The sequence below is a fragment of the Colletotrichum truncatum genome (assembly GCF_014235925.2).
Source record: "Colletotrichum truncatum strain CMES1059 chromosome Unknown Contig_0004, whole genome shotgun sequence".
Classification (NCBI taxonomy): Eukaryota; Fungi; Ascomycota; class Sordariomycetes; order Glomerellales; family Glomerellaceae; genus Colletotrichum; species Colletotrichum truncatum.
Window position 1 is genome coordinate 2,709,255 of NW_027222401.1, and position 24,479 is coordinate 2,733,733.

Genomic DNA, 24,479 nt, shown 5'->3' on the forward strand with positions numbered 1-24,479 from the left:
AGGGAATTTATACCGAAGCTAGTCTTCATCACGAGGCATCTTTTCAGCTGGTTAGTAAGACCACAGAGCATTGCATTCGCCTAAGCTGGATGGTCAATGTACGGCACTTTATAGTCTGTCTTTCTAAAGACGGTTGGTGGGGGGATCGATGAGACTGAGACCGGAGGCATTGGCATATAGCCGCCCAGCCATGATTATTGCCAAACTGCCGCGATATCCTTTGAACCTATTTTACCAACTCGAGCCGACAACTAATACATGATAAGGACTGCTAGATGTTATCAATTACACTATGCTATCGACTACTGCGGTAGTGGTTATCCGGGGGAATTATATTGCCTCAGTATGAATCACCACGTTACGTATCGTGACGTGAACAGGGGGCGACTATCAATCAAAGAAGCCACAATCGCATGTTCAACAGTGCAGATCGCACATGGATTCTATGCAGTTGAAGTAAACATAACGTAGGCGCAAGTTATCTATTATCGCCCTATTAGGCCACAACAGACCATAACCGTAAAGCTTTGTTGATAATCCAATCATACATCTGACCACAGTCTTACTGTCGACTAACATGTTCATTTCAATGCTCGCGCAAGAAGGCTCTCTAACCTCTCAACATCATCCTGCTTCACCGTCTGACTAGTCATGACATAAAGGACGTTGCCGAGGACTCTACTGTGAACGTTCCACCGCTGACCATCGCCATCTGTGTCTCCCTTCAGCAGCGCGCTCTGCAGCTCAGCGGCTGCGTTGCTCTGGTAGCCAGCGCCATCGGCGTCTTCCATGTGGATCGCAAGCACTGATCCCAGGGCCCAAACCCCCGCAACTCGGCCGCTCTGTCTCGAAACCCAGTCGACGAACGGCTGAGACCAGACAGACCACACCTCGGCAGTGGCAGACGGCTTCTTCTGGGTCGCTGCAACAGCGGGCGGCGCTCCGCCCGCCCACGTCCCAGTCTTCGCCCAGTCCCATTCGCCCTGCTTATCGATCCTCTGCAGCTCGTGCAGCGACTCGAGAGCCACCTGGCACCCGACGGCGTGCGCGGTGTAACTGTGGCCGTGCAGGAGGGCGTCGCTCTTCTCATCGCTCTCGAAGGCGCGGAAGATGCTATCGGACGCCGAGGTGGTGCAGAGCGGCACGAGGCCGCCTGTGAGCAGCTTGGCATTGCATACGACGTCCGGGTCGACGCCGAGGAAGGACGCAGCCGAGAAGCGGCCGAGGCGGGTGAGACCCGTAAACACCTCGTCGAAGACGACGGGGAGGCCGGACCAAGCGTTGGGATCTGTTTGTTCTGTAGATCTGGATGTTTCGAACATCTCGGGGTGTTCCCGGACTACTTTGACGAGAGTGCGTTGGAAGAGCGGGTCTCTGCAAAAAAAAAAAAAAAAAAAAAACACGACACGCGTTAGTCTCCCTCTTCTGTGAAAATAGATAGGTACGATGCGGGTCATGCAAAAACTCACGCCATGATCATGCCTCCGGCTCCAAGAACGACAGGCTCCATCACCAATGCGCCAAACTTGCGGCCTTGCTCGTGGAGGCCGGCGAGGACTTTAAGGATATACTTCTCGTACGCCCGTTGTTCCTGTGCTCTTTCTCTGCCGACGACGTCAAAGACCTCGGACAAGGTGCTGAAACTCTGTCCATCACCGAGTTCGCCGCCCAGGGCCTCCGGTATCCGAACAGTCCACTCTCCGTTCTTGCACATGACAGAGGGGTAATCGAACCAGAAACCTTTCCCTTCGTACCATTCTACCTTTTCGTTGAACACCGACGGCTCCGTCGAGTCCATCGCGCCCATGGTGTCGCCGTGATAACTGCCCTTCAAACCGAGGATTTCAAGCTTCTCGCTCGCCTCCCAGCCGTAGCGAACTCTGGAAGCGCGCAGACCCATCTTGACGGCTACTTCCATGCCCGTGCTGCCGTTGTCGGAGTAAAACACGCGAGAGAGGCGCGGGTTCTTCAAGCCATCGAGGAGAGTCTGGGCAAGCGCCAAGGCAGGCTCGTGGACGGCAGATGCAAACATGACGTGCCCGTAGCGGCCGGCGGCGTAGGACGCCGCGAGCGTCAACTTGGGGTTGGCGTGGCCCAGGCCCTGCGTCCACCAGGACGAGGATCCGTCGAACGAGGGCTGCAGGAGGGATTGGTCTTCCGACGTGCTCTTGCTTTGCGGGACAAGCGTCTGGAAGCAATCACCGTGGGCGGAGTCGATTGCCGTGATCTTTTCCGGCGTGAGACCTTTGTGTTGTGTGAACGGGTACCATATGATGTCGTGCGCGTCGTGAGACATGGTCTCGAGACGGGAGATTCTGGCAAGGTGGCGGTCGTGCAGGTGATTTAGAGTGTCCTTGATAGTGTCGCTTGAACTCATTTCGTCGTAATACTGAGACAGAGCTTTGGCGTCTGCTGCAGCATCTTCGACGCGAGCCGGAGGCTGCTCGAGAGAATTGACAGGAATGCCGTGTCCGCGGGAAAAGTAGTCGGTGAGGTAGGAGTAATTCTGGTACTGGTCATCCTTGAAAAGCAAAATCGATTCGACGTCGTAACCGCGAAGTTTCAGAGACTCAAAGGCGGATATGGTTTGCGAGATACCGCCGAGCTTGGCGTCGCCGATGAAAACGACCGGCACGCGGAGCGGGGCGTAGAGGTCGGCCTGCGGGGTTCCGGACGGAGCCGGCGAATGTACGCCGCCGGCCGTTTCGACGAATAGCCAACCGGGGCCTTCGGCTGCTCGGCGTGATGCATAACCGTGGATACCTTTCAATACTTCATTATCGATTGGGGTTGGCTAAAAAATAGTCAGTATCTCAACTACAGGGCTTACTACATAATGTGTTTTTTTTTTTTTTTTCTTCGACTGACCTGCTTCGAGACCGCAGCGGCCAGGTGAGGGCTGGCGGGAATCTCAAACTGAAACAACGTCTTCCTCGCGATTCCGGGCGCGAACCTTTCAATGTGCCTAAAAAAAGAAGGTTCAGCAAAACACGAACGCCGATCGAGGCCGAGGACATTGCCATTCTATTCCCGAAGTTAGTTGAGATGGCCCAGTGGGTAAAAAAAAAAAAAAAAAAAAAAAAAAAAAAAAAAAAAAAAAAAAAAACCGGAGAAACTCGGTTGAGGAACCCCAGCTTTGGGATCAATAACATACACCCGTCATCGGCTTCAGAGGCCGGGCCCGTAGAAACGGGTTTCAGGAAGGCTGTTTGCTCATGCGGCCACAGCTTGCGGGCTGCGTTGCACAGGATCGAGGCGAACACCGTCTTCCCGACATCTGTATTGGCGCCGTAGATTTGGTATGCTCTAAGCGAGCGCCAAAGCAGGGCGCCAACGGGTGCCATTTGAGGGCGTAAAACAGTCTCAAATACACATCAAAGTTGACGGCTTTATTTTTCAGATACAGCCAAGACGAAAAAAAAAGACAAGTAAGTCAAAGGAAAGGACCAATTGATGGTTTCCGAATTCCGCCAGAAAGCTGCAGTAAACAAACTCACTCGCTTGCAATAGAACAAGATGTAATTGGTGTCCTGTCCTGTCTCTAACCGGAAGCCCCGAGGTATGGGAGAATGGGGAGAGAGAGGAGACACTCAGCGGGGTACGGAGCATGGGCTGCGGCATTTGTTGCGCCGAGAAACTGGGGCGGCATTGCGGCTATCATAGGGAGAGAGGGAAAAAAGGAAAACTTGTTGAGATGTGACTGTGTCAATCACCCACGAATCAACTTTTGGGTTTCCCAACCGCTGCAACTTGGTATGAGCCCCCTTGTGGGGTTGAGCTTGCATGGATCTTGCATTCGTGCGCCCCCTTCTCGATCTCTGGGGGAGGTCAAGGGTAAATTCCCTCGTCCCTTGGATTTTACCATGCCGAGGTTGACACATTCTCACCGGTTCACTCTTTTTTTTTTTTTTTTTTTTTTGTGAGTCAATTCTCATCTCAATTATGCCGGCAAGCGACCGTTTAGACAATGTCTTCGCAGCATTGCTCGCTCGCCGGGATGCCAAAAGTCAGCTCCGGCGACTGACACTTGTGCCGGCCGGCAGCGCCGACTTCTCATCCAACTCGTACCTCTCACTCTCGACCCACCCGGAGATCCAGCGCCGGTATCTCGCCCGTCTACAGGCCCACCTGGATCCGTCCAGCAGTTTAGACGATGGAAACGCCCCAACGCTGCTTGGATCCGGTGGATCTCGCCTCTTGGACGGCAACATGACGCTCGCAGAGTCCCTGGAAACGGAAATTGCTGCTTTCCACGGCGCTCCGGCGGGGTTACTCTTCAATTCCGGTTTTGATGCGAATGTCGGACTCTTTAGTTGCGTCCCGCAACGTGGGGATGTCATCGTATACGATGAGCTCATCCACGCTAGTGTGCATGATGGAATGAGGATGAGCCGAGCTGAGAAGAGGATTGCGTTTGCGCATAATACGGTTGAATCGGTTGACGTCGCAAGGGGCGGAGAGCTATTCGCAGAGACTAAAAATGACCGCCAATCGCAGACAAGAAGCCTGGATGAAGTACTTTCTCAACTGACTCACGGAGATGCTGGCCGGGAAGTACGAGAGGGTAAGAGGAACGTTTTTGTGGCCGTTGAAGGTATCTACAGCATGGATGGCGATGTGGCGCCGCTAAAAGAGATTGTCGAATGTGTCGAACGGCATCTAGCCCATGGAAATGGCTTGATCATCGTCGACGAGGCTCATTCAACAGGCCTTCTGGGTGATCAGGGTCGCGGGCTAGTATGCGAGCTGGGTCTCGAAGACAAAGTTTGGGCCAGAGTTCACACATTTGGCAAGGCAATGAGCTGCTCTGGAGGTATGTTGGCCTTTTCCCTCCGTCTCATGGACAACTTACTCACCTGCTCTAGCGATCGTTCTCGGCTCACATCTCACCCGGTCATACCTAATCAATTACGCTCGAAGCCTCATATACACCACCGCCATGCCGTTTACATCGCTCGCCAGTTTGCAGACGGCCTACGACTTCATCATGGCCGGTCATTCTGAGCCACTTCTCCGCCACCTGTGGTCACTCATCGACCGCACTCATCAGCTACTGCTAGAGCTTTGCGACCAGTACCAGCCGGAGCCGGGCCTTTTGTATCTTACCCAGGACAGGCCGAAATCACCCATAATCCCTCTTTTTACTTCCAACCCTAGGAGTCTCGCTCAGCATTGCCAGCAGCGTGGCTTCATGATACGCCCCATCGTCGCACCTACAGTCCCGGCGGGGAGCGAGAGGGTGAGGATCTGTCTCCATGCTGGAAACAGTATTCAACAAGTGGAGGGGCTGGTTGCTGCCATCAAGAGTTGGCTCGGTGCCCAGATAAATAAAGATAGACACGGGGCTGAGGAGGTTTCTGCGAGCACAGCAGCAGAACTGAAGCCCAGGCTATGAAGAAGTGGAGCACGACACAACACTAGACAGAAAGATTCAGGTTGGGGATAATAAAGCCTCGTACAAGATGGTCGCTGGCTTCATGGGAGGTAGACAAAAGCGCTAATTAAAAAAACAAAAACCACACTAAACAAAAGAGGTGTGAAGCCGCAAAGAAGAAATGCTTGACACTTAACGTCAAATGGTTTGGTCATAAAAGTCAAGGCGTGAACCTGATGTCTAACAAGGGTGTAAGGAGCAGCATCCCCCTCTCTACTGTATATGTATCAAGCCAATAAGAACTGGCCCAAACAGACAACGGCAATAGATGACCACATCCAGCTAACACCGTACCCGAGCTTGACCGCAGGGCTTTTGGGAGGAACGGTCGGAGGCGTGGTGGAGTTCCCACCGGGTCCCCGACCACCGCCGTGCCCCGTATTATTGCCCTTACCCTTACCTCCGCCGTGTTCGGTGCCGTTACCTCTTCCCTTGCCTCCGCCGCCGTGTTCAGTACTGTTGCCTTTTCCTTTACCTCCGCCGTGCTCACCGCCCTTGCCCTTGCCCTTGCCCTTCCCCTTACCTCCGCCATGCTCGGTACTGTTCCCCTTTCCCTTGCCCCCTCCTTTTCCTTTCCCTGTACCATTGCCCTTGTTCATCATTTCCATCTGGGCCCTGGCCAGTAAGGCGGCCATTTCCTCTCCAGGCAGAGACCTGGGAGGGGTCTGTGGAGGCGCAGCCTGGGAATTGACCTTCTTCAACTGAACCGACGCCTTCTGAGCCTCCGAAGCAGGGGTTTCGATGAACGGAATCATGGGGGCCAACATTGCGCAATTATCCTGTTGAGGAACGGGCATTCCCTCCATCGTACCAGTGTTGTTCTGGAACAGGAGCCTCTGCTTCCCCTCCGCAGTCCACGCCTGCCACTCTGGCATGCCGGCCTGGATCTTGGCAGCATTGGGATCGAGGGTGCGAACAAAGCTGGCCCAGTACGCCTGGGTCAGCGGGACGATGGGAGCATTGGTGGTCGAGTAGGATTTGGGAGGGGCGCCGTCGGTATTGTTCGGACCAAAGACGCCGTTTAGCTCGACGGTGTGGTACGCCCCGAAGCCTAGGGCCTCTTGCTCGTCGTCTATGGGACCGTAGCGGTAGTTGAAGGTTTTTACACCGTCGCGAGCCTGGGCGTCCTGGAAGATTTTGGTGATGCAGTGCGCTCTAAAGTCGCCGTGAGCTGTCGCAAGCTGACGCCACAGTTTACCGCCCTTTGGGAAGACGGGCTGTTGGACATCTAGGTATGTCTGTTGGAGCAGAGCCAGGGATTCTTTGCTGAGGGACTGAGTTGCCTGGTTGTTGATTTGCGTGAGGGCGTCGTCGACTGTGTCGGTGCTCTGCTTGACATTTTTGGTTCCCTCGTCGGTGCAAGTTCCGGCAATGGTTGGGACCTTGAGATACTTGCCCTCGGCGAAGCGTTGCAGAGTCGGCGCCTTGACGAGGTCATCATCCAGGTTCGGGTTGAACTGGCAGTCCTCCGTCTGCAATGCCGTCGCGTTGAGACTGCGGAGACAGGCGAGGGTGTCGGCCTGCTTGTTGCAGCCAGTAGCGTTGGTCAGGCAGTTGTACTGCTCCTGGCCCTGTTCGAGAGTGCGGACAGTTGCTACCGAGACGGATTCCATGATGGCGCCCTTGATCAAGCCTGGGTCATTCTCGCCAAACGCGGCGAGGAGCATGGCAACCGAGGTTGCGCCAGCAGAGTCTCCGACAGCCACCATTTGATCAGGGTTTCCCCCAAACTAGTTTACGTTAATGACAAAAAACTTAAAGTCAAGGTAGAAAAGACTTACAGCAGCAGCATGTTGCTTCAGCCACTTCAACCCCTGAATCTGGTCTTTCAACCCGTTGTTCATACTTGCGCCGGCCTGCACCTCCTTGCTCTGCAAGAAACCATACGGACCAACGCGGTAGTTGACCTGGACTACAAGCATGTTTCCAAACCTGGCCAAGTCACTCCCGTTGAAGTTGGCATTCGAGAGGGATTGGAATCCTCCGCCCTGGATAAAGTACATGACCGGCAACTTGGAGTCCGGCTTCGCGTTAGAAGGCGCAAACACATTGACGTAAAGGCAGTCCTCGTCAGTTGTGAAGCGCTTGTTGGGCTTCATTGTGAAGTCCGACGCGCTGCGGGCGAGACATATCGGCCGAAACTTGTAAAAAAGGTTAGTCAACTTGTTTTTCCATTTTCGTCAATGCGAGCTGTGACCAACATTAGACGCGTCCACGATGTCTGTGGTGTTGGGAGGATCAGTCGGTGCGGCGAACCGCAGCTGGCCTAGCGGCGGTGCAGCATATCGAACTCCCAACCACCGGGTCGCTCCACCCGGCTCGGCGACACCCTGGAGTTTAGTATAGCCAAGGTCAACTAGCGGATCAACCGCCTGGACCTGACCAATAAGTGTCGTAGTAAGAAGAGAAACAAAGGCTTGAGTGAAGGAAATCATTATTGCGAAAGTGACAGACTACAAAGTGATGACAATAAGAAAAAAAAAAAAAAAAAAAGACTACAAAAGCACGCCAAGAAAGAGACTCAACATCATCTGAACAACTACAGATTGCGGCGCCATGCCACCCGATATACTTAAGATCAACCTGTCAGGCGGGACGCAAAGAGTTGTTCTTGACTCGGGCTCATACTCTCCATGCCCCGACTGTCGTCTTGAAGGCGTCTCCAGCGGAGTGTCCGGACTTCACTTTTGGGGGGGCTGCGGGGGTTTCAGGCAGGTTTGATATGATCTGTCGGGAGATTCTGTTCCAGATGACAAACTTAATTTGGAGAAACTGGGATTTCCTGATGCGCGATTCAGTCGGAGAAAAAAACCGGAGGAATGGAGACCAATTTGCCGTCTCCCCTGGGGGAAAGACATGGATTCCTGGCCTTCAACCCACTGGTTGATGTTTGATAAGATGAACGCTCACTCGCCAAGGGTTTCACGCCGGTCAGGTACTGCCTAGCTAAGCTCATCATGCAAGCCATTTTAAGTCACGTCACATCATGCCGAACTTGCGGTAAGGACAGACCTGACACGCCATGTGCACTCTCCACGCCGTAGGTGTCCGCCCTATCAGACGTGTATTCCATCAGATGTGTCTTCCGACATGTTGTTTTTGTCGACCCTAGAAACCTAATGAAGATTGAAGCCATCAGATGAAACGTATATTCTCCGGTGGAAAATGACGCGACCGTTGAAGTCTGTTGAATTTGTTTAACCTCTCTCATTGGTGCAACGAAGAAAGGAGAGGCTGTCTGATTAAACATTGTAAAGGCCAATTATTCGTAGACATAACAGAATGGTGATCCTCCGACAGTACTCATCAAGTCCTTGAGCTTGACTGGTCCCCCGATAGGAGTAAGATGAATGGTGTCTTCCACAGTAACATTACGACTGGGCGGGCTGTTTTGCATTGTCTCGGTGCCGGAAACCCCCTTTAAGCAGATGCAAGGTTAGTTTGACCATGTTATAAATGTCTGCAGTGAGAAAGAGCATCACTAGAGACCAGATCGGGTTGAGGGCATGGCATACCTGTCTGTTCGCGAAGTCGAGCATCTGCCAGATCCAGTACAACCGATCGATCTGGGCGTGATGGAGGTAGAAGACTGGCTCGCCAGCTGAAATGAATGCATCCGATCCGGGATCGCCTGGGAGCTTGTTAACACTGCTACAATTATATAAGCAATAAAAATTCAATTCTCACCTCCAATGATGTAATGGCCACCACCGTGTACGCCTAGTTGACCGTCCACCTAAGAAAGGTTAGTAAGCGGCGTAGAGTGGTAAAGTGCTCCCAGAACTTACAAATCTATCGTCTCCCTCCATAACAGCCTGGAACATCTCGTGCTCGTCATTATCGAGAATAAGGGTCGTTGAGTTCAAGAAGGAAGAGTATTTCTTGCCGACATGCTTGTTGAGATCACGTTTGAGGCAACGGGGGTGGTCGTCCAACGGGTTCTCCACAGACGTGGCATTTGTCGAGCCGAATGTCAACATGGCTCTGGGTCCGACATGGACTGTCATGTTGACGAACGGGCCGGACTTTACGCATCCACCTCCTGTGCCGGGCTCAAGATTGATGAGGGTTTTGGAGAGTCTCTGCACAAGTTTGTATCCCTCGTGAAGGAAGAAGGCACCATCACTGCCCATTGAGGTCTCCGATCCATCAAATAGAGGGGATGCTGCCGGGTCTTCGACATCATAACCCCATTCCCAATAGGGGAAGGTTCCTTTCATGTTCGGTCAGGCATGGCCATTTCTCAACGCACATATCGTCATGCAATAACTTACCTTGGTAACCACAGACCGTGCGAAGCTTCTGCTCGTAGGTCCAAGTAAAATACCGATGCCATAAAAGGAAAGTGCCCTGAAGTTGTGTTAGTACATTCTTGAATCTGTTTGAGTTGCCAAGAGGTTGTGTATTGCTACGTACCGTCCAATGAATATTAGCAGTCTGGTTAAAGTGCGTTATAACAAAGTCATCATAAAGAGATTTTGCAGAAGGAAGCTTGACAGGGTCATTCAAAGAAGGAGAAGCTTGAAGACACTGAACTGCGGCAACAAAAGCCTTGCGCTCTTCGGCCGGAATGTTTCTCCTGTAATACAAACGTCAGAACTTTAGGAAGTACCAGCGCCATCGACTATATCGTACCATTCCTTTCGGACTTGAATATTATCGGCTGAACACGAAGTATTAATACCCTGCCGTGTCAATTCCAAATTCAAAGCCCTAGCCGCTTGGTTCGCATCGGCGTTAAGCTTGGCAAGGGCATCGCCATTCTCAATAGCAGCCTGTGAGAAGTTGTACGAAGCTCTAGCAGTAAAAGATAAAGCTGTGTTTGCCGTCGCAAGAAGCAATAGGCAGTGCTTGAGGACTGACATGATGCCAGGGCGCTTTTCGGGTGAACCGTTTGGGAGAGCAGAATTCAAACCTGACGAGATAAGATCTATTGGGGGCTGTGACGAACATTACAGATTTATGTTATTTGTTCACTTAGAACGTGCGTATAGAACAGCGGCCCTTTGCATCTTTTCAGGGGTCCCCGGCAAAACTGTTCCAAGAATGAATATATGCATTTGCTCGGTTACAGCCTTTCATCAAGCTCATGAGGCTCTCGTGAAGGTCACATTGCCCCGTTCGCAATCAATATCCATCCGAAAGAAAACTTAACGGTTGCATGTATATAACCTGGACTGAATGAGGACCGCTAGGTAAAATGTTATTGACTGGAGCCCTGTCCACAGATGTTAGTCCGAACTTCGTTTCATATCCCTATTGGGCTGCTTAGAGTACCTTGAATGCCAAGAAGGCCGGTTGCGCTAATCTGGTGGATTAGCTAAGGGCCTATTAATCTACCTGATAATCTATTCTGCCTATCTCAATCGAAGTTAAATATGGTATTCCCACATGGGCATCGTACGTGTTTATTTAAAAACGACCACCAGGACCATAGGTCAGCGATGACACACACACAGGTTAGGTTTTGGTTTTCCGTGCTTATCCGGTTTATGATGCTTAATGCACATGAACCAAGTTCCTTAGCTAACCCTTTGGTGTTAATGGTTCAGACTGCTGAAGTGAAGAAAAACAAAAAAAAAATTAGAACCCATTTCGTTAGGTAGTTGTCCAGGCGGAGTTTCCGCGAGTCAGACTCGGCGCAGAGCTTGGCTTTCGGCACTCGCTTGGCTCACTCTAAATAATATAGCCATAGCCTCCAAAATCCGCGGACAAGGGCTTATTGCTTAACACTGCAACTCGACGTATTATCGTACAGGGAAGGCCATTCTTCGCGAAGCTGGCTTGCGACGGAGAACATAGGGTGAGAGGAAGAGGTACCCAGTAGCCATGCGATTTTCGGCACGTCCCTTGGAAATGCAGGGTCTAGAACCAAGATCAAATATATACATTTCTCGCACAGACGGAGACGGCTTAACTTGGAGGCCCGATGCTCCCATTTCGTCCCAAATTAAACGTACCTACGCCCTACGGGTACCTACCGAACCTTTTAATAGAGTTTACTTGTGTCGAGGGAACAATTCCATTGCGGCACATAGCCGGTGATCACCTTGTGAATATTGCCTATATATGATACTTTTTCGTACTCTAACCTGTTCGATGCGCCAGGGCGGCTGAACCTTACAGCGCTCACCTCCGCCAAGGAACAAGTGAAAAGAAAAGGGGAAGAAAGGCAATCTCGTGATCGCTATTTGGTATTAAGAGACGGTATGCATTTGGTCATAATTAGTTAGGTTTCATTTTATTTAACCAGCTATGCAGACTTTAAATCTTTGTGAACCACCCCTCTCCTTTCTTCTTAGTTTTGACTATCCGTGCTAATGCCAGAAACATAGTTCCGATCATGAGGCAGCTACCAGCAAAAGCTTGAGCGCCATAATATCGACCGCCGCTGGCGGTAATGATGGCGCCCGCAATTGGTGGTCCGCTTAGAACAGCAAAGCTGACGATGGTGAAAATCATGCCTATGCGTGTTCCCTGCTTGCTCGGGTCCGTCGTTAAAGCGCTGACGCCTGCGGGGAAAAGAGCCTGTACGGCGTTTCCCACGATACCAAAAACAACGCTCCACACGTAGAGGCCGGTTGGGGACTTGACAGCGATCCAGCAATACGTCAAAATGCCTGAGAGAAAGGCCATAGGGGTGAAAACGGTAATGGTTCCCACTTTGTCGGCAAACCAGTTAGGTACCAGACGCCCAATGAACCCGATACCGTTCAGAATCAGAAGCAGGTTTAGTGAGTTGGTGTATGAGAAGGAAAGCTCGTCTCGACTGTACGAGGCAATATAGTAGAAGGCGAAGTAAACACCCATGAAGGACTAAAACATCAAGTATTAATGGACTGTATGGAATGAAGACGTGAACAGCGCGGCTTGACTTACGAAGAAGCCTCCAGCAGCATAGAACGAATATTCTGCTTCCTTGAAGGCGGACAGCTCCACTAGCTGGGCTTTTCTGCGTGGCGGTAGCCGAGGTTTCAAGAAGATGAACCCGATAGTGAGAGTCACCAGCTGAATAAAGCCGAGTGTGCGCATAGCCCAGGGGAAGCCGGCTTGAGGAAGCATTTGCCGGACGGTACTCGGAAATACCAAACCACCTGAGGCGCTGCCCACAGCAGCAATTCCGATGGCCAATGCTCTTCTCTTATCAAAATAGGTAGACAGTACCGCCAATGACGGGCAAAACGTGAGGCCGTTTCCGAGTCCAACGCAGATTCCATGGGCTAGGAAAATCTGCCAGTACTGCGTACACCATGATGTCGCAAAAGTGCCCAAGAGAATCAAGAAAGACCCGCAAAGGAAAAGAGGCCGGAAATACCCTGCATCGGTGAATCTACCCGAAAAGGCACCGATGAAAAAGAGGAGGAAGACTTGGAAGGAACCAATCCAAGAAATGTCTGAAGGCGGCCTCTTGAGTAATTCGACATAATATGTTTGGAAGACTCCGAAGGAGTTGATGAACCCCCTACAAAATAACTATTAGCTAATCTTTATGATTCCGTGTTGCAGTTGTCTTTGGAGCAAGTTACCATGTGTCCATGAAAATGAAATGAGCGCTAAGGGCTATAACATGATAAAAGTCAGTTCAAATAACCTGGTATATTGAATCCATCTACAGTTTCGCTTACCAGCCATCCAGGCCGAGTAACCTCCATCGGGTGGGGGCCCGGGATGTGTAGTTGGCACCGATGCGATCCGGCTTAGCACGCGACCGACGCGGCTTTCCGGACGAGAGGCCTGCTGTTCAAGTATGGTATCATTCTGCGAGGTGTCCGACCTCGTCTCCTTATCTGCACCGTCCATCTCCGGGATTGCGTGCTCAAGTGTTGCCGATGGCCAATTGCTGTTGCGTCATAGAATCGGCTCCGGTAGCTGACACTGGAAAATCGGCGACGACCTATTATTTAAGAACCCACAGGAACAGTATGGATACCCGTTGTCTTTCGCGCCTTTCGCGCCTTTCGGATTGGTAATATAGCCTGGTGTAAAATCCCAAGCGATAACCGAGGTTATTTTAGTGGCAATGGCTCAAAGGGAAGAGAAATTAGGGAAATAAAAAAAAAACATGGCTAAACCAGCCCCGGCGAATTGAGAACTGAAACTACCCTTTTAGTCATCTCGCGAACGCGAGCCCAGACTTGGTAGTCACCGGCGTTTGAAAATGTTACGCAAAGGATTTAGGGTTACCCGGTCTGCCGGTCCGGTACCGCACGGCGCACCAACCACATGCCGACAGGTCCCCATGACCGGTTTGATTCAGCGGGAATAGAGCGGGTTGAGCGGGACGTAGCCGCCTAGACGGATGTCTACCCGCCGGTTATGTCATTCACTCGCTATTTTTCGATTACTATTCAATTAACAGGTTGATAGTTGTTTTTCTTGAGCAAACGCTTAAGTTTAGTCTTGCTATGATCCGCCTAGATGCTTAAAGTAACGACAAATAGACAATTAGTGATACGAAATGTCGCCAACCAGCCACCGTATAGATATGGTGTTGGAAATGGCACTAGACGTATTCATTGAAGCCATGCGCATCTACTTATAAAGTTTACACAAACTCATATCGATGAGAATTTCAATTTATTCTATTTGCAACGCCGATACACCATTATTGCTAAGAAAAGATGCAGGAAAATTGCTTAGTAATTTGCACAGGACTATTGCGGAGAACTTGACTACTATAATATATTGCATGGCTACAAACGTTGTAGGCAGAGGCTTTATTGTCAACATCAAGCAGAACTTAGCGTTTACTGGCCACTATCTCATGAATAGGTCTCATGATGGTTGTGTGAAAGCACCTCGAGTTCTGCCCGTGACTCTTGCCAAAAATCTAGTTATCAAGAAGTAAATGCGCAAATCAAATGGAAGTTCTCATTGACATCTATGGCGACATCCTGAGTAAAAGTCTACCTCCCTAAGCCTCCGCCCCTTTAGATACCCTGCCACGTACTCTATTGCTGTTACTAGTTTTGTATCCCACCCGTCCATAGCACTTGCGTGGCCCTTTGTGGGAAATAGAGTTAACTAATAGTTGGACATCCAATCAGTATTATATTCACTATTTTGTCTTTGGTTATATCTACTCTTCGTGTTTCATAGACTTCTGCATGAATCGTTAAAACCTAGCTGGATTATTTGATTATCGCCCAAACATTACTCGAATCTCTGAAGCCATGCGTCAGCCTTGGTCCACTCCCTGATGAGAACTTCCTCCCTGTCCTTGCCGCGCACTTCAAAGTTGACATCAAAAGCGTTGGGTCCGGTAAGAATCGCATCCCTGAATCCCGTCTGCACCGACGTATTCGGAGCTCGCTCCCCTGATACGATGTTGAAATACCAGAGAATTTTCGACATGGTCATCAGCATGCTGTTCTCAGCCATGCGCTGACCCGCACAGACTCTTCTTCCTGCTCCAAAACCATAGGTTGTTCTCCGCGATTGGTCGGCGGCTGCATCTTGGAGTTTCTCGTCGTTTCTCCTGATACCCCAGGGATTCTCAAGGAAGCGCTCGGGTTGAAAAGAGTCTGGATCTTCGTATTCGTCCGGATCATGGCTAATGGCCCAGATGTTCATCAAAATAGTTGTGTTTGCCGGTATGTTATAGCCCTGGTACACGTCATCCTGGGTAGTCGCATGTGGAATGGCCAACGGAAAACCAGGACGCCATCTCAGAGTCTTTGGAAAAAGTTAGTATGCCAAAAACACGTGGAAGAGTGTAATGAGAGCAACTCTTACCTCAAGAAAGCAAGCTTTCAGATAGGGCAAATTTTCCGCCTTGATTTGTTCAGATTGAACACCATTCTTGCCAAACACCGCATCGACCTCGGCCTGAGCCTTTTTCTGGATCTCGGGATGAGCAGCCATGGCCAGAACAAACGTTTCAAAAGCGCCAGCAGTGGTATCGGAGCCTCCCTCCATGAGAAAGCCAGCAATGTACTCCAGTTCGACATCGCTGTACCCTTCTCGCTCGTTGTTACGCAAGAGACCAGCCACAAAGCTATCTTCGCCCTTGCCTTGTTGAAGGCGCTCCCTTGCGTCCTCGAAAAGATCGTGATACAGCCCGTTTTGCTTCTTCTTCAGTGCTGCAGCGCGCTGTTTCCACCCTCTCCAAGGCGTCGCGACGTCGGGCACATAGCGCAGGAATGGGAACACATCATAAGGAGGGACGGCTCCTTGGTCCAACATACCCGCCCACTCGGCCTGACAGGCAAAAAATTGCTTAATCTTGCCCGTATCGCTGAAATCCTTGCCTCGGGTGCCGAAGACGCTCGACATGATGATGGCGCCAAAGTACCTCAATATGTGATCGTGGTATTTCCCAGGCTTGGATAACAACTCAAACATCATCTGTGAGGACTCTGCGTCTTGTAATGATACCAACTTGTCCACTTCCTCATCTCTCAGGAAATCCGTGATTGTCCGTCGTGCCTTTCGCCATTTCGGGCCGTAGGGCATGAAGACCAGATGAATGTCGCCCGGCGGCGGCACCACGTACTCTACGATGGGCACATAGGGCCGGGACGAATATGTGACACCGCGCTGATCCAGCAGGTCGCGGACGGATCTCCAGGAGTTGAGCACGACGGCTCTGTTGCTAGGGCCGAGATGCAAGCCTACCAGCCCATGAGATCCGTAGCTGCGGCTCCATTCCGCAAACTGTAGGAATGGTTTGGTCAGGGGGATTTGATGGAGGTTGCCAAGAAAGGGGATGGTGGGGGGGCCTGGTGGGAAATTGAGCCTTGACTTCGAAGGATAGAGGAGAGGGCGCAAGAAGATGTAACCGAGCAGGGGAATCACAACCCCCAACAGAGCCGTAAAGTAGGACATGTTGACAGCTGTTGGTAATTTGAGTTCACAAACGTTTTCCGTCTGAATTAAGAATTGGATTCACATGATATATATATGTACATTCATATTATGACCTTTATCGGCATGCGTCGAGCTACGCTGTTCTCTGATAACCGCTGCTGATTCAGCGTCTTGCAGTGCGTCGGGTTGCACAATAAAATATGAAATAGGGACACCCTAATTGGACGAGTTCATTTTACGCTGACTAACTACTTACACTGCGATGCAACCCTTTATGTCTCTAGTTCGCCCAGTTCGTATGTGATCCGACCTTGTCGTTCATGGTTTTAAATGCTAGGTGATCATCGATTTTGTTTTAAGATTAAGTCAGTATCAAATGCATCAAGCTCGACCCACATTTGATGCTGTTCTCCACGAGTCAGAAAGGTGACGGCGTCAGCCACTGATACTGAGGTAGATTGATTGCTTTTAAGTCGACATTACAATTCAGTCTCTGCTATGACGTCATAGAACAATGACATGTCATTTCTATTGAATTTCTGCTTGTTGTGAGATAGATAACCCAATCGGGCAAAATAACACTTCTACTAGGCCTCTTAAACTTGAGGGAGGGTTGAGCTTGGCGGCTAAACACCTCCAAGCAGGCTAATGAGGCCAAAGACCTCACACCTGTAGGAGATTTTGTTTTTTCTTTTCTTGAGTATGTGGTTTATTTTCTATGTTCGGCGCTACGTAACCGCTGCCTATACTCATTTACTTCGCTTGCCACCGATCCACCATAAAGCCAAATGTAACGAATCCTCAGGTTGTGTCTGCAAATCTTCAGTTACTATCCTACTGCGCTGATTCTTCCTAAAGGGATGCTTACCCAGCACTAAGTCAAGATTCCCTTGGACTTTGACGGCCTCAAGACTCGTTAATCTCGATAGCCTCGGGATCGGCCTCGGGATCGGCCTCGCGCTTGACGACCTCGAAGTCAGTCTCGGGAGCGATATCGCGCTTGGTGACATCGGCTTCAGCGGCTGAAAGACCGAGGCTAGAAAGCCAGGCACGAGGGAGGAGGGAGCCACCGGGGGTGAGGTCGCGTCTTCCTCTCGAGTTTCCGGGACCAGAGCGGGCCGGGGGGCCGCTGCTGGCAAGAGCGGCAGAGGCGAAAAGAACAGTGATAAGAGCCTGGAACTGCATGGTCAAATGTGGTTATTCAATGGGTTGGTAATTCAAAAAAGAATTGTTGGTTTGGATGAGCGTGTATTGAATGAAGATGAGAGTGTTGACGAGAGTGATGAAGAGAATTGGACTTGAAGACGGGAAATATCGCTGGCTTTTATCTACAATCGATGTATGTGTATAACATACAAAGACACATGAACATACGGAGAAATTCTCGAAGGTTTGGTCTATAACGCCAAGCCGAAGAAAACACTATAGCCAAGTCAGCGATACCAGGACAAGTCGTGACAACAAATTCGTCACGACAGGTAAAGCGCAATTGGTGCAAACGCAGTTGTGGTCCCACTTTTGTCATCACTTGTTATCCTGAGACCCATTTTTCTCTCAGTTATAGGCTCCTGTTGAAGGCTTACCAACTCAGAGACATCTCGTCCGTGTGACCACGTCCTGCTGTAACGCCTGCGGCCACATCAAGTCTATGCTGGTAATTCGCATTAAAAATACCTAGGACTGCAAATCACTTGCACAATATTGGCAACTGGGGCGGGCGGTTTCGAAGCGCATTGTCGAAGGACGCATGCTGGTTCGCAGCTAAGCCACAATTGAGACATACCACATGTTGAGTTTTCTAAGATTGGCTTCAGAACCACTGAAGTCTGATTGACAGCCTCGGTGACTATTTTTCGCCTTGAGATCTGTGCCAAGTGTCGCAAACCACTAGGCGGAGAGTTTATGATACTTAGGGGGGCTTAGGTTTCACTGTTGAGGAGTAGAACGAGTCGATATCGATTGCCCACAGTTGCCTAAAGTTGCACTTTTGGGAAATGCGCATGACCCGCGCAATCACATTTTGAGTTTGAAATAGACCTGCCGTTTTTACTTTTCTCAAAAATGAACCGCTTCAATTTGGCTTCCTGTACTAGTCAATTATTTCTATAGCTTCTCATGCAACAGAATGAACAATTGCACCAGACTATAACGGAGAATTCAATTGCATCTGTTACAACGCAAATGTTGCGATACCTTAGTCAGAAAACGGCCTTGTGTGGCCGCACGGCCGTCCGGCCGTCTATCCGGCCGGTCTGATATGTGGGGACCGGCCACCTCCTTACACACGTGACGGTTCGGGAGACAATATCTCTCCCGTTCACTTCGAACCAACACTTTTACTGTATTATTACACACATTATGAGAATCACCTGTGTTTACTGTTTGTTTGGTATTTGTTCGTATAGGACTTTCACTCTGTGAAACTTACAGCAATAATTTTTATCACTGGTTTGCACCACAACCGACTCCACGAGAATGACCGAAACATTGTCTTTCCTGCCTTTTCTTGCATCGTCATCTTTCCAAACATTCGGTAGTTTTGCAGCTGGTGCTTTTATTGCCTTGCTTTCTTTGTCGAAGAAAAACACACATCCTAGGCTATTTTCGACAGCTATTGTTGTTTTAGTGCTATTAGGATTCTGTCAGTCATCCAAGCTTTCACCATTCACTGGTTTGAACACGCTATGGGCGCGTTTTCAGATTATCTATCTTTCCGGACAAACATTTCTGCATCTGCTCACCCGTCAGGATGACTTAGAGGCGGAAAGACGCAAGTTCGTTGAGAGTGAGTTACTTGCCTAGCAGCCTAGCAAAAATCATTGAACTTGTCATTCTCACATCGGCTCACTAGATAAAGGAGGAAAACATCAACCGGGACAGCGCAGTTGGCACTTTGCGTATCATCTCTCTGCATGCAGCCAGTACAAAGGCACGAGATGGGAGGTACGTCGGCGTTCTGACCGGCCAAATGAGACGACAACTACTGTGTCCCGAGTTGCGTACATCTGCCGTCGCTTCATAAAACTAGCAATCCGTTATGTTGCCTTGTGTATCCTTCTCGACCCCGCCATCTACCTTCGCCTACCCGGCCCGGGTGCGCCTTATCCCGTAGCTGCGGATTTTGCGCCTTCAAAAAGAGCTTTCTTCCGCCGGCTGTTGCAAGGTGGAGGCGACTTAGACCTGAAGCGAGCAGCCGTGTTGCGTTTTCACTGGTTCATTATTGGCAGCCTCATTGACTATCTCATCTTTTCAATTGGCTACGATATCCTCGTCATATTGGCCGTTGCTTTCCGTCTAGACGAGCCCATCCAATGGAACTTGTACGGCAACGTGGCGGAGGCATATACGGTGCGGCGGTACTGGGCTCGGTGGCACCACCTTGTCGTGTACCGGCCCCTGGTTAGCTGGGCATCCAAAATCATCGGCCGCGGCGGAGACGTTCGGCGCTATATCCACAACTGGCTGGTTTTTTTAATATCGGGACTGATGCACTCTGCCGTGACACTGGTCATGGACCCACAGAGGAGCTTGCGTTGTGGGCTTCTAGGCATCACACGGTATTACGCCTTACAGCCGGTTGGTATGGTTGTTGAAGCTGTGGTAACCAGGCTCTGGGTATGGATAGAAGGACGAGCAATGTCAAAACTTGAGGGAACCTTGCCGCGGCGAGTTTACAGAAAAATGCGGGGCATTGTCGGAAATTGCATTGGATATATATGGGTAGTTTCCTTCATGACATGGGCGATGACATTGTGTCACTTTTCGGAAGAACACTGTGCGATGAAGATGGTCGAAGAGATTGGCTCAAAATAAGGTTAAATGGGTTCAACCGACTTTGACTAAACAAAAAATCAATGATTCTTTACTTCTCGTTTCTTTCTAATGATCTTGACGTTAAGTTGTAGTAAACTTGCTATTGAGTTACCAAATTTTATACAGACTGCCTTTACAGGCAAGTTCCATTATCAAGTGCGAATTGAGCAGTATATGGGAAGGCGAATCCCTCGAGTCGGTACCTCCTCATGATTTGTATATTGCCAGTCATAGTAATCGAGTGTCACAGTCATCATGCGAGCTGGCGGCAATACTAGAGCCCCTCTAGGCGTCACGTTGCGGAGTGTTCCATTCTAGGGCGTAACCTTTCGAGGACGTCTCATCTAGCACAAAGTTGTGAGTCACTAAGCGAACGATTTAACTAATTAAAATCATTAGATTCCTGTTTTTGCGGAAGTTGCCGAAGGTAATGGTCGTCGTATCTCGCCTTCATAGTCAATCATCACGTGTTGCTCAAGCTTGAGTCAATGCTGCATGCCAAGCATCATCGAAAGCTTCATCTTGAATGGGCAGAACCGCGGCCCATCAATTTGCCCCTCACAATAAGCCATGGGATTAAAGGCTGTATAAAAACCGTATTTTAGGTCCTACATGAAACCTATAATATATCTTGATATCTGGCACGTGAATTGTCACACGGACCACTGCATATATCGGGGCATGCATTCAACTGTTAGATAAACGATATTAGTTTGATGCAATACACCTGGGGTTCATTGAGCAAAGAGTGATTCATGTTGTTGATTGAGTGATTCTACCCATTCCGGTTGAAGCGGGGTTCTGTTTTGTATCTACCCGTTCTTCCCGGTTTCAGCATATTGCAAGAATGCAACTAAGCTAGATTTCCTAGCATTTTATCCGGACGCAGGCGTCAATCTAACATCAACCCATGCACCCGGCTATTGTTTCCCATATAAAACTAACGGGGATGTCATTTTGTGCATGAAAACCTTCAAATCGGTAATTACCGAATAGACGGTTATATAATCAACCCAATAACCCCTAGACAGTCTCTAATGAATGGAAGCATCTTTTTTTACCCCATAAGTGGTGGGCAAATTGACTGCGTGACATGAATCTATGTAGCACTGAGCGCCGCCCCACCTGCTGAAAGTTTAACTCTTAGCCATTGAAATACCGAGGCAAGCAATTTAGTAGTTCACTGACAAGTAGGATGCCACTCTTGATGAGCTAATGTCTAAAAACTCTGTTGATAGTTTTATTGGTCTCGTTTACAAGTCGGTAGTACGCAAATTAAAAACGCTAATTACATATGCTTGCTAAGGAACTGCGAGGCTATGCACACTGTAATAAAAGCTACTTTTGTACTAAAAAAAGCAATCTTAGTAGTAAAAATCTTATTAAGATAGAAGGGCTTCACCAGCCGCCTCGCCTGTTATGTTACGACCCAACCAGTTGGGAACTGGCCGGCGTAGCTGTATAATGCAGAACAGGGGATAATGATGCCAGAGTCATCATACCCGACCGAAGCTTTTGCTTTGTGCCACAGTTGGTTGCTCTAACCTGCTCGTAATATGTTACTTTCTATTGTTGCCTGCTTCATTCATGGTTTGAGGGTTTTTCTGCTTTACCTACTGTTAATAAATAACTTTTCCCCAAAATATCTGTAAAAACACAAGTTCAAATAGGGGCTCTAGTTAGCTTTACCCCGCCCTTAGCTAAGTTAAAAGCTAAGTCAAAGATCTAGTGCTGTAAGGAATAGTGCTAAACTATTTGAAATGATGTCGGCGTAATGGATTCGTCAGCTCTTTTTTTTTTTTTTTTTTAAAAAAAAATTTATAAACACTAGTAGATAGAAATCTGAAACTAAACACACTTTTGACAATTAACTTTCTATTATAGTAATCATAGGTCTAAGGTGTATTTTGTGATGATTATATGTATCTTAGTCTATACCCTCGTGTTATATTCTTGTTTTCGACTTTACGTATTGTGCCTTCTTCATGTTGTAGAAGATAGCAAACTACCCAAAACTGCATTATCATAGTCAAACCTCATCTTTCTATAGCCTGCACTAACAACTTTCAGCCTACTATTTTAGGCACCATTCCGTTAATCATTTTCTTAATTAATATCAGCGCTTATGTATTAGCCTACCTGTTGCGATAGTTGGAATACGGAGTCGTGTGGCACTTCCAGCTACACGCCCGCCAGGCTGAGAGGCCCAAGCCTCCCAGACCCACGTGACAGGCCAAGGGGGAATATCCCTACCTTCTAGTCAACAACACTACTTTCAACTATTATAAACTATCGATTAGAACTAATTTACTATTATTTATTATTAACGAACGGAATTCCGTTTTACCCCTTGTAAAACCTATACTGATTAGTAGTAAACCTTATAGTTGCTATTAATTTAGTTAACTTTATAATTACTACTCTGCTACGGATAAACCGTAGATTAGCAAGGTTAATACTAGAAGAGACGACTTCTTAAACTAGATACCTAAGCCTAGGTAAAAGTAAGGATTTCGTACTAACGAGAGAAGAAGCGAGAGTAACTAGGATCTATAGAAACTAGTAGAAGAAAGCTTCTTTTCCTCGAATCTATTAGCAATCCGATTATTCGAGTAACCTAGGGACTATTATGCTTACCTTAGGCGGGATAAGGTTAATCGTAGCTAATTATCGCTAGCAAGAGCGTTCTATTACGCGTTTTTAATTACTAGAAGAAGAGACCTACCGAATCGATAGTCTTCTAACCTTTTTACGTTATAAAGGCGAAGATTTATAAATCCTATAAAGGATAATAACTTCCCTAACTATAACTATCCCCTACGCGCAGTGCTAATTACAAAGCGCCTACTAGTTTCTTAATAAATCCCTAGACAAGGTATTAACTACGAGGCGCTTGCTATAAGAGACCTCCCTACTAGAAGAAGAATATACCGAAAGGCAAGCAGAGACTACTAATAGTAATCCGCCTATATAGCTATACGTATATGCTTTCGAAGCTACGGCTTAAGAGAAACGTATATAGTTATAAGCGTTATAAAGCTAACTATCTACTAGATTCTAAACTTCCTAATAGTAAGGAGCAAAGCCTAAAGCAAGAAAGAAAGATTTACTAGAGAATCTATAATAAAACTCTCTCCTTACTAATTCAAGACCTATATATACCTTTATACTTTTTAAGAATATTAGTAAGAATAACGCCGACGGAAATAAACGACGAACCGACGAAAATCCCTAATTTTACGATTCTTTCCCCTTAGAATCGTAATATCCTAAATCGTCTTTTAACTCCTACTTCTAAGCCTATATCTTATACTAATTATAGCTAACGTTATTAAGGATTAGAATTTAAGATTCTAAATAGAAGTAATCTTTTTATACTATTAAAATAAAGCGAAATTTATAAGAAGGATTGCTTATAAATAGCGTTACTACTAAAAGCTAATTAATAATCCCTATCTTATAGAGAATCGAAAGTATAATCGATCTAGTAGTATAAAGCAACTAGGCAATCGACCTTATAAACGCTAGCCTATAGCAACTAGGTTCTTATATAGGTTTCTTACTTAAGACTTATAAGAAGAGGAATCTTATAAGCCTTAAGCTATAGAACGAAGTTTCTCCCGATTTCGCCGACTAGTTAGAAGAAGACTTCTAAAACGTACCTCCCCTAATCCTACGATTCTTTAGAGACTATTTAATCGGTAACAGCGTCTACGTCGAAATAGATAGTAAGAAAATCTCGAAAAACGTAGCATTAGCCTTTAAAAAGGAAGAATTCTACTACTAGTTACTTTAAGAACTCGAACAAGGCGTTAAGAGATATCGCAACCTAAAAGCTTTGATAAAAAACCCCGAATTCTACGAAGAGATTACGAGACCGGTAATAGTAGCTAATAGCATAGGAGGAAGAGTCGAACCAACCCTATAGCTACCTCCTCTATAAGAATAATAATAGTAGCAACTACCGTACCGACTGCTATATCCTACGGTCTCTCTGTTAATAGACTTCTAACTATATAAGTTAATAGACTATATCGGAAAGCAATTAACAGAATTTACAAAACTATACCCCGACGATATAAAATATAGCGGCGATATATACGATATACTCGAAAAGAAGATATTAGTATTCGTAGATTATTATAGAATGCTAGGAATTTATACCTCCTAATATAACAAAGTACTTCCCTTAATACTAAAAGGAATAGCTAAAACCTACTTCTACGCCTCAATTAAAGTAATTAACCTATAGCCTAACTTCGAGACTATAATTAACTAATTGAAATCATACTTCGAGACTAAGGAAAAGCAATAAGCGTACGTTACGTAGTAGAATATAACTACTTTTCCCTAAATCATTCGCGATAACCTTAGAAAGACTAAATCGGAGTATTTTAATATACTATATAATAAATTAAGCAAG

The 24,479-nt window shown here is 48.0% G+C and overlaps 8 protein-coding genes across 8 annotated transcripts; 2 read left to right on the forward strand and 6 right to left on the reverse strand.

Moving 5' to 3' along the window:
• Positions 1–581: 581 nt before the first annotated feature.
• On the reverse strand, positions 582–3,344 carry CTRU02_207499 (bifunctional dethiobiotin synthetase adenosylmethionine-8-amino-7-oxononanoate aminotransferase; the record flags this gene model as incomplete). The annotated part of the gene is made up of 4 exons (XM_036719115.1): positions 582–1,374; positions 1,470–2,794; positions 2,869–2,965; positions 3,157–3,344. The coding sequence occupies 4 exons, from the start codon at positions 3,342–3,344 to the stop codon at positions 582–584; spliced, it is 2,403 nt and encodes an 800-aa protein (XP_036588822.1).
• Positions 3,345–3,942: 598 nt separating this feature from the next.
• On the forward strand, positions 3,943–5,395 carry CTRU02_207500 (8-amino-7-oxononanoate synthase; the record flags this gene model as incomplete). Its single annotated transcript, XM_036719114.1, has 2 exons — positions 3,943–4,813; positions 4,866–5,395. 2 exons carry the CDS (start codon positions 3,943–3,945, stop codon positions 5,393–5,395), a joined length of 1,401 nt encoding a protein of 466 aa, XP_036588821.1.
• Positions 5,396–5,661: 266 nt separating this feature from the next.
• Positions 5,662–7,869, reverse strand: CTRU02_207501 (para-nitrobenzyl esterase; the record flags this gene model as incomplete). Its single annotated transcript, XM_036719113.1, has 3 exons — positions 5,662–7,164; positions 7,216–7,575; positions 7,636–7,869. 3 exons carry the CDS (start codon positions 7,867–7,869, stop codon positions 5,662–5,664), a joined length of 2,097 nt encoding a protein of 698 aa, XP_036588820.1.
• Positions 7,870–8,696: 827 nt separating this feature from the next.
• CTRU02_207502 (tyrosinase central domain-containing protein) lies at positions 8,697–10,299 on the reverse strand (the record flags this gene model as incomplete). Its single annotated transcript, XM_070204905.1, has 7 exons — positions 8,697–8,852; positions 8,950–9,065; positions 9,122–9,170; positions 9,223–9,647; positions 9,709–9,784; positions 9,851–10,013; positions 10,070–10,299. The coding sequence occupies 7 exons, from the start codon at positions 10,297–10,299 to the stop codon at positions 8,697–8,699; spliced, it is 1,215 nt and encodes a 404-aa protein (XP_070061438.1).
• A 1,399-nt stretch (positions 10,300–11,698) lies between these two features.
• Positions 11,699–13,234, reverse strand: CTRU02_207503 (major facilitator superfamily transporter; the record flags this gene model as incomplete). Its single annotated transcript, XM_036719111.1, has 4 exons — positions 11,699–12,250; positions 12,314–12,896; positions 12,961–12,994; positions 13,060–13,234. The coding sequence occupies 4 exons, from the start codon at positions 13,232–13,234 to the stop codon at positions 11,699–11,701; spliced, it is 1,344 nt and encodes a 447-aa protein (XP_036588818.1).
• Positions 13,235–14,587: 1,353 nt separating this feature from the next.
• Positions 14,588–16,261, reverse strand: CTRU02_207504 (Fumitremorgin C synthase 4; the record flags this gene model as incomplete). Its single annotated transcript, XM_036719110.1, has 2 exons — positions 14,588–15,109; positions 15,170–16,261. The coding sequence occupies 2 exons, from the start codon at positions 16,259–16,261 to the stop codon at positions 14,588–14,590; spliced, it is 1,614 nt and encodes a 537-aa protein (XP_036588817.1).
• An 888-nt stretch (positions 16,262–17,149) lies between these two features.
• Positions 17,150–17,428, reverse strand: CTRU02_207505 (uncharacterized protein; the record flags this gene model as incomplete). Its single annotated transcript, XM_036719109.1, has 1 exon — positions 17,150–17,428. One exon carries the CDS (start codon positions 17,426–17,428, stop codon positions 17,150–17,152), a length of 279 nt encoding a protein of 92 aa, XP_036588816.1.
• Positions 17,429–19,179: 1,751 nt separating this feature from the next.
• CTRU02_207506 (uncharacterized protein) lies at positions 19,180–20,512 on the forward strand (the record flags this gene model as incomplete). The annotated part of the gene is made up of 3 exons (XM_070204906.1): positions 19,180–19,186; positions 19,239–19,681; positions 20,456–20,512. 3 exons carry the CDS (start codon positions 19,180–19,182, stop codon positions 20,510–20,512), a joined length of 507 nt encoding a protein of 168 aa, XP_070061439.1.
• Between the last annotated feature and the right edge of the window lie 3,967 nt (positions 20,513–24,479).